This window comes from Aptenodytes patagonicus, chromosome 7 (assembly GCF_965638725.1).
Source record: "Aptenodytes patagonicus chromosome 7, bAptPat1.pri.cur, whole genome shotgun sequence".
Taxonomy (NCBI): domain Eukaryota; kingdom Metazoa; phylum Chordata; class Aves; order Sphenisciformes; family Spheniscidae; genus Aptenodytes; species Aptenodytes patagonicus.
In genome coordinates, this window is record NC_134955.1 from 67,561,081 (window position 1) to 67,576,509 (window position 15,429).

The following is a 15,429-nucleotide window of genomic DNA, read 5'->3' on the forward strand; positions in this document are numbered from 1 at the left end:
CATCCTGGCCTGTATCAGAACCAGTGTGGCCAGCAGGACGAGGGAAGTGATTGTCCCTTTGTACTCAGCACTGGTGAGGCCGCACCTCGAACACTGTGTTCAGTGTTTTTGGGCCCCTCACTACAGGAAAGACACGGAGGTGCTGGAGCGTGTCCAGAGAAGGGCAACGAAGCTGGTGAAGGGTCTAGAGCACAAGTCTGATGAGGAGCGGCTGAGGGAACTGGGGTTGTTTAGCCTGGAGAAGAGGAGGCTGAGGGGAGACCTTATCGCTCTCTACAGCTGCCAGAAAGGAGGTTGTGGCGAGGTGGGTGCCGGACTCTTGTCCCAAGTAACAAGCATTAGGACGAGAGGAAATGGCCTCAAGTTGTGCCAGGGAAGGTTTAGATTGGACATGAGGAAAAATTTCTTCACCACAAGGGTTGTCAAGCATTGAAACGGGCTGCCCAGGGACGCGGTGGAGTCCCCATCCCTGGAGGTATTTAAAAGACATGTAGATGTGGTGCTTAGGGACATGGTTTCGTGGTGGACTTGGCAGTGTTAGGTTAACGGTTGGACTCGGTGATCTTAAGGGTCTTTTCCAACCTAAATGATTCTATGATTCTATGAATCTGATGGCATAACCGTTTTTTCATCCATCTAATTGTGCACCCAGGACTGTAATGTCCTCTCTTGAATGTTGGCAGAAGAACCTGTCCAGGCCTGGCACATATGCAACCTGCAGCCATTTGCCTCTATGTCCAAGGTTTTGCTGCAAGCTGTTGTGGCCGTGCAGGGCTGCATGACCCTGCCCTGCGCTGCAAGCAGACAAATGAAGCCCAGAAGAGCAGCCCAGCTGCATTTCCCTGAAGCTACCCCTGAACACAGGGCAAGAAGGGGCTTCTGGGGTCATTGGGGCTTGCCCTGGAATCCAGTTCTTGGAGTTAGCAGGAGGCAGAGGAGGGAAAACAATGTTTTCCCAAGCAAGCTCCCCTGTGGGCACTTTGCAGGCTATCCTCACCTGTCCCCAGAGCCTCTTGAGCAGGAGATGGCCACCAGCCAGCTCCTCACATCCTGACCCACTTTTCCTGAGAACTCAGCAAGGCAGAGTTTCACAGACAGGAGGAAATCCCTAAACAGCATGCAGCCCAGAGAGTGGAAAGTTTTTTTGGGGGGTTGGGTTTGTGAGGTTTTTTTCCCAACTTCCCCATGAATGTATTTGACAGTTCGCTGTCCCTGTCAGCGCAGGATCCCAGCGGAAACTGGAGCTGGGAGGGCTGTTCCTGCCTGGGGGAGGCTTCCCAGGACGGTGAGGGGTTTACCAATCGCCACCTTTCATTACCCATCCCTTGCTGTGTCCCACTGAAGGCCATGTGCAGTGGCAAGCTGCAGACAGGTTTGCTGGTGGTCGGCTACTTCGTCTACCTGCTGGTGGGTGCAGCCGTGTTCCAGGCGCTGGAGAGGACCGCTGAGAAGCAGGAGAAAATAGCAGCTGCCCAGATGAAGGAGGCTTTTCTGCAGAACTTCACCCACCTCACAGTGGCAGAGATGGAGCAGTTTATGAAGGTAAGTGCCAGCCCTGCAGAAGCCCTTTCTCCCTCCTGTTCCCCCATCAGCTGTTGTTGCCTACTCAGCCTTGATACAGATAATGTCACTGCATTCCTACTGATGTGGTCATTTGGATGATTTTAGCAAACCCCAAGCCCACTCTCCAGGCTGAGCAGGCAGGTCACACTGATGGTAAATACAGCTTGTGTAGCTTGACAAAATCTTGTGTGTTAGCTATTAACAGTCCCCATCCCATGATGTCTTGATTGTTTGGGGTCTTGCCTCCTGTGGATTTGGCTTTCGGTGGGGCTGTGCTCATCTACAATGGGTGGCATGGCAGGAAAAATGAGGCTGTCTGAAATGCATGGGTGTGGATGCCACTTACAGAAGTGTCACAGATAGCACAGAGGAACAATATGGCAAGGTCTGAAATAATCTGTTGGGCAAAAAAAAGAAGCCCAAATCACTACAAGGAAGGTGGCATAGTCAGGGTTTACTTTTTGAAGATGCTGCAGAAGTGAAACAGGTAGCCTGGCCAAGGGAAAGGCGTTTCTGGTCATGGCACAGGAAGCTGAGAATGAGTACAGTTGTCTCTTCATCTTCAGTATTTCCTACCTCTATCTGCTACAATGCAGAAGAAAATGGGGAGTGCAAATAGCCTTGCTGTAAGCATTTCCGCATAGGAAACTAATGGAGCTCTTAACGGGCCAGTTTGCAGGATAAGGAAAGGAGGGGAAGAACTGGTATTTCCAATAACACAACCAGCGATCCAGCCCCCAGTTCACACATGCATGCACCCTCTTCACCTTGGATTTTTTTTTTTTTGGTGGCTTGGGGAGGAGAAAAAAAAAGAGGAACTTTTCAAGACAATGAAATCTTTGTGCAATGTCTGTGGAATGATTTCTGTTAGCCTTGATTTTCTGGGACACCAGGAAAAAAGATAGTGAAGGAGGAAGGGGGGGCGGGGAAGACTTTTCTGGTGCAGTTTATTCCAGCTTGTGTCTTGCCTCTGGCGGGGCTCAGCCCTGGATTTTATCTAGGCTGTTTCTGTACAAACCAGCCTGCTTTCCAGATGTCCAGTCCAATGTCCTCTGTTTGTTAAAGGCAGGGACAGCTGGATACTGTTTGGTTTTTTTAATTATTATTATTAAAATTAAAACCAAGGAAGAAGAGAAGAGTCTGAAAATGCATAACATGACAGATGATAGGGCTGAAGGGGCTTGGGAGAAACATCTAGTCAAACCCCCTGTGGCAGGGCAGTCTCAACTCAACCCAAACCATCTCTGACAGATGTTCATCTAACCTCATCTCAAAGGCCACATTGTCAATATGCGCATGTGTGTTCATGCATGCAGTTTGGAGAAGAGTGTATATGTCAGGCTGAATTCTGATTGTGGTCGCACCAAGAGCTTTGCAAATCAATGGACTTTCTCTGAATTTAAATCTGTGACACTAATCAAAATACAGCCTTAAAATGAAATTCTCTGTGTATGTCATGTGTACCCTGCTATAACTCACTGATGTCCTCCTGGGAGGGATCAGAGTCACTGCTTAGTGTGCCTGCATACAGGTGGGTGATTAGATACTGGATCCACCATTGCCGTCTCAAGGGCAAGCTCAAAACCAGCAACCAGCCACTTCATCACTTAAGCCAGTGCGCTGTCTTGCTCTGCCATGTCCTAGTCATCCATAGAATCATTTTTTCCAAAGTACTTAGCCTAAAAGAAGCGAGGTCCCTGATCACACTAAAAGAAACAAGTTCTCCTAACACCAACTACAGCGGTCAGCATAAACAAGGCAAAAGACTAACACTCAAAAACACCAGCTGGCTGCTACCCAACCTTCAAGGTAAAGGTGTGAATAGTGTCAGAGTATCGCTGAGTACAGGTGAGTGGTATTCACAGAAGAGGAGGAGTACTTGGCTAAATCTGTAGTATTCTTGCAGCAAGCACTTGAGAAAAGCAGCAATGTTGATGCCAAACTTTGCTTTCCCTCCCAGAACCTAACTGAAGCCATTCAGAATGGAGTATACCCTGTTGGAAATGAATCACAGATTGAAGACAGCAACTGGGATTTCAGTAACTCCTTCTTCTTTGCAGGCACAGTTGTCTCCACAATAGGTAGGTCTAATGCTTTCCATGTATGTGTGTTTGTGTGTGTGATATGCTTATTATGTCTGGTTATTAGGACCTGAATGGATAATACTTTCAAGGATAAAAACTCCAGTCCTTCATTGTCATGGATGGTAAGCAGCAACAGACTTGGTCCTGAGACCTCACCACTGCACAGCTCTTCATGCATTATTTTGGCTTGTGAAATACCAGTGGCCTTTCATATTATTTCCCACTTGTTTCATCTTTTCGAGCCATCTGTTAAAATGTTCACTCTGCTGCCAGTTGTGGGTGGGAGACAAACTTCACTTTCCTGGTCTTTATTCTAGGGTCAAATAGGCTTTAAATCCAAGAGTGCTGTAAAGCATAAAAGAATGGTAGGAAAGAAGTGAACTCTTCTGGGGCATGGACACTGTCTCAATAACCTGTGCTGAGCTGTTAGTGCACATATTGAATTAGTAATATGCCAGGAGGAAAAAAAATGGGAAGGGGGCAAGGCAAATGCTGAGACTTTTACACTGCTGCTTCAAGCTGTTCTGACCTTTTCAGGGGCTGCCTGCCCCTGCCTGCCTCTCCCTTTCTCTCAAATACACATCCCAAAAAATGCAGGCCTGCCAGATTTAAGCATAAAATCCACACTGTTGGCTCCTGCTTCACACTCTCATGTAGGTAAAGTCAAATCTATGTTTTTGCAGAGTGAAGCTGAGGCCTCACTCCCACTACACCCTAGGCACAGCTGCTCCACTGATCCATGAGTGTGAGATGTCACAAGGGCCCCAGTGGTGTTCGGCATCATGGTAGGTGTGCAGGTGTTGCATGAACCCATGTGGAGACCTCCTGCTGTAGAAGAAATAAAGGCTTCTGACCCATCACATCAATGACAAATGTTCCATGGTTACAACAACGTTCACATATCGATAAAGCTTCCCTAGTTTGTCAGCACCCTGCTACTAGCCAATCCGTTCCTTACCACCACCTGTATTACTGTATTTTTTCATTACAGCATTTCTCTGCCATACAAATCAATTGCTTCCCGTCAAATTTGTTTCCCTAGTGAGGCAGACAGGCTGTCCCAGGAAAAGTGCAACTTTGCCTGTTTCTCTGCACCTTCACCACAGAGGTCTGTTGTGAAGGTACATCAGGTACTTCCACTCATCTTCACCAGGTTTTGTAATGAAAATGGAATATTTCTGCAACAGGGAGCACAAGACAGCTCAAGCATTTGGGGGCCTAGCAGCCAATAAATCACTCAGTTGTTTTATTTGTCTTTTCACATGAAGAAAACATTGCATTTTCCAAGTAATGGATGCCTTGAGATGAACTGTGCTCGGCAAAGTGCCTTTTCTCAGGGTCACTGATAGAGTAAGGACATACACAAAGTACAGGACTCTTGCACTCAGGGATGTACCTCATGGGGTCTAAGAGCCACAAATTCTCCAGTTCATTAAAGGACATGTTTGGAGTTCTGCAGCCGTTGTTCCACTACTTAGATAAATCCTCTTTTAGTAGGACTTTAAGACAAATATCTCTCTGGCATGAATAAATCAGCCACCAGTAAGGTCTGGACTAATTAGCACCATCTATTCTAATGCACGCTGTACTGCCTCCAGGACTGAAGCCAGTAGCCGGACATACCAACTTACTGGCATTTAGCCAGGGAGGTCACTAACACACAGGCAGATTGACAAGAAGCTAGAGATGGCTATATATGATTCTGACATGGCAAACAGCCTGGGACTCCAGTCTTGATGTCTTCCAGGTCCCCAGACTTCTGGTTTCTGTCTTTCCATGTATTTGTCACAGGACAGAGCATGTTTTCCGTAACTGCTTTTAGATTGTGCTTTCATTCCTGCTAAGGCTAGGTTGGGAGCACACAGTGCTCTCTGCATCCCCCAAAACATGCAGGGTGACTCACTTCATCTACCTACTGCCTTTTTCAGAGAAAAAAGAACGCATGTGGACTGAGAAGTGCTAGCCACATCTTTTGGGGTCAAAGGCAGGCCAGGTTGGTGTAGGTGTGAATGTGACCGTGGACTGCTCCAGTTCTCTGGAATATCTCCTCTGACCCATCTTTTTTCATAGGCTATGGCACGCTACGTCCTAAAACTGCTGGGGGCCAGATCTTCTGTGTCTTTTTTGCTCTGTTTGGAATCCCTCTGAATATTGTGTTTCTGCACCGTGTCGGTAAAATGCTCTCACTGCTGTGTAAAAAGCTGGGGAAATTCCTGTACGAGAAAGGAATGAGAAAGGTAATTGGTTTTACTTACTCAGGCACAGTTATATGCTCATTTCTAGTTTTTTTTTTTTTCTCAAGATATATGCTGGCATTATCCTCCATTGTATTTGTTCTCATGCTGTGTTAGACATTGTGCTAGGAGAGGGAAAGGCACATTCTTCACTTGCAGAGCTAAACAAACAAGGCAACCATAGAGGAGATATTCAAAGAAAGGGATGCATTTTGTCTACCCATCTAAATGGCAGATATCCAGCCCCCTTCAGCAATCAATGGAGAGAGTTGGCACCTCATCCCACTTCTCTAGACACTTATCTCAGGAGCTAACACTCTAGGGAAGTACGTGTCTCCCCTTATAACCACTAAAGAGATGATTAAGCATCTCATCTTGAGGCAGCAAAAAGCAGGTGAGCTGTAAAAAGCTGTAAAAAGCAGGTGAGCTGTAGGGGTTTCAGTGGATATTGACTCAATGCCTAGTGTGTCACCCCTCCTTATTCATTATGCAGTCCTTTAATCCCTCTCCTCCCTTGACTTTGACAGAAAGGAAACATCAGGCTGAAGTTGTCCATTTGAGCCCAGTTGCTGAAAGGTGAGGAGGCACCTGTAAAGGGCTAGAGACCAGATGTGTCTTGCCTGGTTATGCCCCAAGTTATTTGCAGCTCCTCCCCTTCTCTCACCACTACTGAGGAAGTGAGAATAGCTTTTCTGTGTCTCCTACCATAATTCTCTTTCAGGTAATTGGCATTTAGGACAAGGTATGAATGCTACAGACAACCCTGTTCAAATTGCTAAATTTCTCCCCATGTCTGGCAAACTTAAATAGAACATAAGGCTAGACCCAAGCACATGCACAATGCACAAAGCCATAAAAAATTATCCAACAGTTGCCATTAATTTCCAATCTGGTCTTATAAAATTCTGTACATAAACTGTATGTGTGTCTGGCTGATTGTCGTGGTTTAACCTCAGTCGGCAACTGAGCACCACGCAGCCGCTCGCTCACTCCCCCCCTGCCTCGGTGGGATGGGGGAGAGAATTGGAAGAGCACAAGTGACAAAAACTCGTGGGTTGAGATAAAAACAGTTTAATAATTGAAATAAAATGATAATAATAATAATACACAAAGCAAGTGATGCACAGTACAATTGCTCACCACCTGCCAACCAATGCCCAGCCAGTCCCCGAGCAGCAGCCCCCCCCGGCCAGCTTTCCCTAGTTTATGTACTGAGCATGACTTGCTTTGTGTATTATTATTATTATCATTTTATTTCAATTATTAAACTGTTTTTATCTCAACCCACGAGTTTTTGTCACTTGTGCTCTTCCAATTCTCTCCCCCATCCCACCGGGGGAGGGGGGGACTGAGCGAGTGGCTGCGTGGTGCTCAGTTGCCGACTGAGGTTAAACCACGACACTGATAAATCTTAATATATAGCAGGTCTTTTTCTCCAGTCAAGGCTTCTTCATGACTGCTGGGAAGTAGGATGGTTCAAAAGTCACTGTCCAGGCACTTCTTCATCAGGAGCTCATTTGTTAAAGGTCTTCTTGTAGTAAAGTATCCACTGGGTAGGAGCCAAGTTGTGGCACTGATGCAATGAGAAATATAGTCAACAATCAAGACTCTTGGAGATAGTACTGTCAGAAATGATGTAAATATTTTTTTTAAAAGTCTATTTTCCCAGGCAAATTTGAATGTTCTTTAGGTGCCACACCTGAATACCTAAAAACTAAAAATGAAGTTGTCTGGTGAAAAGTGGAAACAGTCTGACTCCAGTAAAAGTCATTGGGTAGGAATTCCTCCTATACTCATGGTCATTGGAGGTTGATACAATCGGATAAAAGACTACATCTCCCAGGGCTACTGTGGACATGCAGCACCCATAATACATGGCTTCCCCCTGCTTCAGAGCAAGGCTAGGGTACTTTTAGAGGAAGAGCACTCAATACAAATCCTTTAGTTCCTGTGGTCCTAGTAGGTATTCCTAGATAGCCACCCATTTTGAATAGCCACCATTATATATGGCCTGCTAGTGTGTCAAATCATGATTATAATTTAATTTATTTCTTTCTTTTTCAGAAGAAGATCAAATTTCTGACCCTTTTGTTCTTCCTGGCAACGGGCATCCTAGTTTTTCTGTGCTTGCCATCACTCTTCTTCCAGATAACAGAAGGCTGGTCCTACAGTGAAGGAATTTACTTTGCATTTATCACCCTCAGCACCATTGGCTTTGGAGATTATGTAGTAGGTAAGGTTGATTTCAGAGAGGAGACACAGCAAAGCGCCAGGGTTATGACTGTAATTACAATGGGTTGACTGCACAGTCTACCACTGTACTGTAGAGACAAATCTTCTGTCTGAGTCTGACTAGTCTTTGCCTTGTACAGTTCTGGGGGAAATACTCATTTCTCTGGGATTGCATGTGCTGACAAAAGCACAAAATTGCCTAAATATAATGAAATGTGGTGCTTTGGGGTGCAAAGAAACCAAGTAATTTGGGGAGGGAAGGGGAAGTGTAGGGGGAGAATTCAAGGAGCCTAGGAATTTGCATTTACCAAAAGGGAACAGTTTGTGATAGTCGTACGAAGGCATGTATCCCTGCTTTAGCCGTCTAAGACTTAAGTTTCAAAGTGTAGAGTAAAGAAGTAAGTGGTCATGTTTCAGAAGACATGATTTTACACAGCAGACTGAGAGGTGGAAATCCCAGTCATGGGAAAGTGGGGAAATCTCATTCTATGTGAAGTGGGGCTTAAACATATATATTACTGCAAAAGTGACCTTCTTTAGTCTCCTATGCATCACTGGAGGCTCTCTGTCTTCACAAACCAGAGCTTAGGATTTCCCCTGAAGACGAACTGTTTAAGCTACACTCCAGCATGCTGGAGTGCTTCTTGAAACACTTCTGTGGATCTGCTGACCAAAATACACTGTCCATGGAATAAGCTTACAGAGAAACCCCAAAATGATCACCAGGAGCCACATCAGTGTCCACAGAAGAAGTAATCAAATACCTGGACTCCATGCAGAATCAAAGATTTCTCTACAACAACCTGTCCTGCCCACATCTTGCCAGCCTGAACTTCTCTTCAGTGGGGATATGACAAGGAAGCTCTGAAGCTAATACTTGAGCACCAGTGCTGTCCCTAGAAAGAATCTGGAAGCCTCACGTCCCTTTCCGATGGACAGACATCAACCACACAACAAACCCTGGGCTCTCAAGCCTTGCAGAGATGCAAGAGGGGCCTTGGAGACTGGCTGGCAGCCTTGCTGTGTGTTTGCAAGATTTCTTACATCAGGCTGAGGACTTTGGCAGAGGGAGCCCACAAGCTTTTCCAGACACTGTCTGATATTCCCTGCTGACCTTAATTTCTGAGTCTGCTGGAGAGGCTGGGTAGTACTTTGACAATACAGTTGACATCTTGCTTCTTTGCATGAGTTTAGTGATCGTAATGATCTTGTAGCCTAGCTGATGGTTAATTCATGCAACGGCAATGAGTTGATTAGGCCACATTTCCCCAAATGATCCCAACCAGCTACCTACTCTCTCTTGCTACAAAGCACAGGAAACCATCGTCCCCTGAAATTCCCCTTTTCACATAATCCAGAGAAAGAGTCTTTGTCTCCAACAGTGGTTAAACAGTATTGCCATGAACACGACACAGAACTCAGTCATCAGCAGGGAACCTGTATCACACAACAGTGGCTGGGGCCAATCTTTGTCACTGCAGCGGAGGACAAGGGCACAGGCATTTATTTCCTAACCATCTGTAGGACTGATAAACCTAGCCTGTGTGATACTAAGCACCTCAAACTTCAGTGACATGGAATACAGGAAAGTGGAGAGTGGCTGGTGCCATGCAGGAGAAGAAGTGGACATCAAACTGGTGCATTCTCTTCCCTTGTCCAAATTACAAGTGAGCTTTACAATAACGACAGCAAGTCACAGTCTGAAAACCACTATCTCCACAGGACTTTTCTCCTCTGCAGCCATATTATTTTACAAATACAGTTAAAAGATAACAATTGGATAGGCCTCCTGGCTCTGTGATTTCATCTTCGTTAGGATGACTTAACTGGAGCTGAAATGTTTTTCCCTGCAGTATTTATTTCAATTGGCCTTAAACAACGGTGATAAAATGATAAGTGTAATGCCTCACACCTTCACAATGAAACAAGCAGAATCAATGACTGCTCTGAGTATTATGCGTTTAGAATTGATTACAGATGACAAGTGGATTTGCGCTAGCCAAATGGAACAGAACAGGTTTGAGTTTATTTGCATTTTAGTAATTCAAAACTGGTTTGTAGCTGTTGTACTTCAAGCATGAGATAAAGCCTGTTTTGGGTAGGGAGACATCCTAGGAACATGGCAGAGTCTGGCTTTAACTGTTTGTAATACATGTACACATAGGTGATACTTCTAGGGTGAAACTCCCCTTGGGCTGTAAACCAAATCTATGCCCTGCTGAAGTCCAGCTTTGAGTTAACATTACAAAGATATTACTAGTTGCTTTGCTAACCCCACATCATGAACTTCAGATAAGAGCACAAAAGGAGATGCTTTGTAGCAAGGCTGGCATCCCCTCTGCCAACTCAACCCCAACAGAAGAAAAAGAAACAGCTGTTGGATAGCTATCCATGAGGACAAACCAGCCCACTCCTGCCCCATTTCCAGAGCTCTTGCATGATGAAGTACAAAAATCCTGCACATTGATCTACGCAGTACAGAGCACTGCAGGACTTGAAAAGACTTACCAGCATCCTGGCTCCTTCTGGGCAGCTTCACAGTGGGAAATGATCTACCAGGTTTGTGGTGATCTCCCTGTCCACGCACATAGCTGTGTTATCTACTATGTAGAGTCACCCTTGACAGTGACTTATAGCACTCAATAAGCAATATCACCAAGTTTTCCTGCAGATGTCAGGGCCCTATCAGCTGTATCACGATGATAACGTTGTGTGGGACTAAGTGCAGTAGGAGCAAATGCTGTCTGTATGTTGTTGGTGGATTGCTGACATCTGAAGAAACAAACGAAATGACCCATGCAGAAAAGCGGGTGTGCGATACTGGCTGATGCTAAGAGGTTTGGACTGCATGAAATAAGCTTCGGTCCGCTGGTTTCCAACACAGAAAGTTGTGTTCTTGGCATGTGTCAGTGAGTTCTCATCAGCCACCTAATTTTTTAATGGAGGAAGCTCCTGAAGCTGTTCAAAAGTAAAGTAGGAATTGCAACTACTCTCTTTGTATCATCACGGGTACCTATAATTTAAAGCAAATATTTATTAGGTTATAATCACACTTTATAGAAATACACAGAATTACAATAACCTAGGTAGTAATAGTCATGTGGTTATAGTGGCCCACTGTGCTCTGCTTTTTGTGCTTTGGGAGTTTGGGAATATTTTCAAGATAATACAATTTTACACTACTTCCCACATCATTGCATTTACCTGTAGATGCAGAGGTTGAATGGGATTGGTATGCTATAAGGGGAAAAAAATATCCTGCTCTGCTGCTAATTCGCCTCAATCCCAGTATATCTTTTTGACAGGCCAGCATGTTTGTGCTAGCATATATCAGTTTATTGCAACAACAAGAGACTTGCCCAGCCTTAACCTAATGCTGGGGAGGTGAGAGACTTGACTACAATGAAAAAGCCTCCTTAAAGTACTCAATGTAAAATATATTGATGAATCCATTAGGCTGGCCCACTTTACACAGGCAAAGCAATTTTAACTTGTTAATTTTCTTCTTCTTTCTCTCCCCTTATCTGCAGGTAAACAGCCTGGCAGGAATTACTTTTCCTACTACCGAACACTGGTGGCCATTTGGATCCTTTTCGGCCTTGCCTGGATTGCTCTCCTATTTAATTTATTGACAACGGTACTAGAAGATACTGAAAAAATAATTGTCAAGGATCTCCATCAAATTGGAAAGGTGAGTAAGGACAATGAAGCAAGCCAACAAAGAAGATGCTGGCCTGCTCAATTTATTCCAGAAGAAGAACTACTACCACCACGTGCTGGAGGGGACGCATAGAAAATAGAGTCATTAGCAGCAGATTCTGAACACGCAAAAAATGAAAAAAATGTTTTTACTTATAGCAAAACTATTGCCATAACATATGGGAATTGAATTCTTCATTGGAGAGTTGCTAGTGAATTATTCTAAAGAAATACCCATGGAAATAAAATTTCTCCTACCTTTTGCTGAGATATGACCTTTCAGAACTCAAGACTTACAGTTACAGAAAGCCTGAATATTAATGGTAAGAAATTTGCTCCTCAATTTGCAGCTAGGTTGTGCTAATAACCTGAGAAGTGCACTTGTTTTGCAAGGCATTTTTAAGGTGCTCCCACAAAAACGCAGAGGAGGTGCACGGTAGAGCTTGCTGGTTCTATTTGGATTTTGCTGCTTGCAAGAAATCATGTCTCTTCCAGGAACTGACATGCACAAGCTTTTCTGAGGCATTGCATAGCACCTTTGGAAGAACAAATAAAGGTATATAACTTAATAGATGCCTGATTTGAGCCATCATATTGGATAAGCTATTATGATCTGAAAGATATGTTTAAAGGACAAGACCTGGGCTCAGTTCAGAGACACTAGAAGTATCTAAATTGGCAGTGTTAGAAAAAGGTTAGTGTGGCAGAAATTATTAATTCTACCTCTTCCTGTTTTATACTAAGATGAAAAAGGCAATTTCACCTTTTATCTCTGTGGCTTTGAAAAACTTTTCTGATGGTGTTTACAGAGAACATATAAACCCATGTCTTTAATTCAAATTTTATAATTTTATTCTATAAGCATATTATAAGAATAGAGACTGGTTTGAATGGAGGAGTCCTCGCTGCTGCTATGTTTGTATTCCATAGGAGCTATAAAGTAATTTAAAAACGATTCTGTTGTGCTGTGCTAAGGTAGTTTCCCAAGTGTGAGTGTGGTCTAAACAGTGCGGCCTTACCTTCAACCAGGCAAAAAAAGGATGTCAAATCTGGGCATGGTGTTTCAGATGTACTGCCTGGCATGCAGGCCATCCCTGGGTGAAGACCCTGGCCTTTAAAGGCTCAATCTACGTGTCAGGTGCCTTGTGTGTGTCAAGAGTGCATGAAAACCCTACCCTGAAGTGCTGGCAAAGCATCTGTGGTAGTCACAGTCATAGAGGTGGAAAGTCGCATGGGTGTATATGGTTACACTACAAGTCAGTCTAGTCCAATATCCTGTCTCTGACCATGCCTACTAGCATATTCATCTAAATAGAGTAAGTACAAGGTAGCTCTGCCATGCTCCTGCGCTGGGGTGTAATCCCTCTTCCAGTAGTTGGTGGCTCAAAGGCTGCCCAAACAAGAGGTGGGGACTCTGTACTTCAAAGTCCATGAAACTGCCCAAATGCTGAACTCACATCAGCACCCACAGGACCCACCCAAGGCAGTCCACAGGTTCAGTACATGAAATGCCTCCCGTTGACGGTGCTGAACGTGTCACTTGACAGGTTTTCGTGATATCCTCAGGTTCCTATTTTGTCAGACAGTGAATAATTGTTCTCGGCTCACCCTTTGGGTGTTAGTTACAGCAACACCAGCCCTTGCCAGAGCTATTCCTGTATGAAAGGGAGAATGAATTACAGCTATAAAGCAATTTTAGGCCATAAAGATGCAATCCGCCTTGAAGTTGAATTCATAACTATTTCAGTCAAACAGAACCACGCTTCTTGCCAAAGCAGCTCTGCTGGTTCAAGACCTGGCCTGTAGACATGACCAAATATGTACTTTCTTTCCCTCTCCAAATTATTTTCCAGTGTTGCCCTCAAGGCTGACTTCTCACCTAATATGTCTCACTCTCAGTAAACCTTTCTGAGGCAGCAGGAATAAGAACTGACCAAAATCAGGGCAAGGTGGCAGAGGTATCATAGGACACAGTGGTCCTTGTGCAAGCCATGACCCTGTTCCTATCACAAGGTGACACCATAGCCAGGCAGAGAAAGCAGCTGGATGCTCCTGGGCAGGGATCTCTTCACCTCTCTGTGTTCCCCTCACCAAGCATTGACTCACATTATTATTTTCCAGGCATCATTTTTTCTCTTCTGTCTTTTCCCAGCCCTTCCTACAAGGAGCATTAACCCCATCCCCAACCTAACAGAAGTACTGTCAGGGCTGGTTTAGGGAGAGGTGGTCCCGCCTTGGCGTGTGATGGCCATTTTCACAGCCTCTCATAGTTCCTTCCAGGTCAGTTCCTGGTGTTTGATGCCTCCCAGCCCCAAGGTGGCAGGCAGGGCCCCTGGGCTAGCACAAAGCATGTCTATTTGCTGTCTCTATTGCTGGGGAGAAAGAAGAGCCTCCAACGAGCCATGAAAACCAAATACTTCCCATTTCCAAAAGTCAGTCTGCCCTGTGCAGCTATTTTCATGGGTGCAGGCAATTCACCTTTTAACTCACCCCTCTTGCCACACTCCCCGGGTAAGGATGTGCCCCTCCAGACAAGGCACAGAGAGACTGAACCACTCACCCAGGACCAGGGGATGCGGGAAATGTGAGCTGGGAACAGCTGTCATGGGGCTGTACTCATTCAGGCACCAAGAACTGAGGTGTCCCTTCAGCTGTAGATACCAGCCTGGGAACAGAGAAAACACATCCACAAGCATAAAAACCATAAAAGCTCTCAGGAGAAATTCAGATAACTGCCCTAAGAAAGAAGACTAGCCATTCATAAATCCTCATACCTGCAGGGAGGCCTTTTGAAGAAGGGTCTCAGCTTTGCTTCTCGTGCCCTCTCGTGGCTGTGTGCAGCAGACCCCCTCCCTTTGCATTTCGGCCAAGTTTGGGCAGTTTTACTCTACCTTCTACTGTGCAGTTCAGCTGATGTACCTGGTACAGCCTTGGCCAGTGCAAGTCCCAGGGCAGTAGTTTTGTCAGTGTGAACCAGAGGAAGCCATCCTGTATTTTTATGAATACATAAAAATATGTATTTTTATGTATTGTATGTATGTATGTAAAAATAATGTATTTTTATGAACTGCATAAAAATACAGGATGGCTTCCTCTGGTTCACACTGACAAAGCTGCTGCCCTGGGACCTACGAGCTCACTAAGGGCTAAAACATGCCTCATTCTCAAGAAAGAAATGGGTATGGGCACCCCAAACTGGTCCAGCCGGGGATCCTGCCTTGTACTCACACTGAAACAGCTTTGTGGAGATCAGCTGGGGATGCGATGGCTTTCTGTCAGCAAACCTTCATGCGAAGGACCTTCACTGGCAGCACGCATGGTACTGACAATGGGGTATGCTCCTACCACATGCCCCATGCACCAGCTCCCCCTGCATAACGTCTGCTGCAGGACCGAGGCACACATTCACACCCTCTGTCCCACGGGGAAAGGGATTGGTTCAGAAAAAAATGTGCAAAATGGCAGGTTTGGGTGCAGGTTTTGGGGCCAGGATGAGCTGGCCTGTTCTGCAGCAGCCTCGAGGGCAGGCAGTGCCTCATGTGGCAGAAGGGGCGGAGATAGCAGCTGCAGATATGTGGAAGAAAGAACCAGCACCAAAGGGTGTGTGGTCCTCTCTG

General features: G+C 45.2%; 1 protein-coding gene across 1 annotated transcript; it reads left to right on the forward strand.

Annotated features, from left to right (window-relative positions):
* The first annotated feature begins 1,294 nt into the window (after window positions 1–1,294).
* On the forward strand, window positions 1,295–12,020 carry LOC143162886 (potassium channel, subfamily K, member 16-like). The gene is made up of 5 exons (XM_076343453.1): window positions 1,295–1,542; window positions 3,524–3,644; window positions 5,718–5,884; window positions 7,946–8,114; window positions 11,644–12,020. The coding sequence occupies exons 1-5, from the start codon at window positions 1,348–1,350 to the stop codon at window positions 11,904–11,906; spliced, it is 915 nt and encodes a 304-aa protein (XP_076199568.1). The 5' UTR covers window positions 1,295–1,347; the 3' UTR covers window positions 11,907–12,020.
* Window positions 12,021–15,429: the final 3,409 nt, after the last annotated feature.

Bases quoted from the DNA above. Each gene is read 5' to 3' on its own strand.
- LOC143162886 (XM_076343453.1), top strand. From the start codon at position 1,348: ATGTGCAGTGGCAAGCTGCAGACAGGTTTGCTGGTGGTCGGCTACTTC. The intron at 1,543-3,523 runs GTAAGTGCCAGC...TTTCCCTCCCAG, and splicing joins AGATGGAGCAGTTTATGAAG to AACCTAACTGAAGCCATTCA. The intron at 3,645-5,717 runs GTAGGTCTAATG...CTTTTTTCATAG, and splicing joins CACAGTTGTCTCCACAATAG to GCTATGGCACGCTACGTCCT.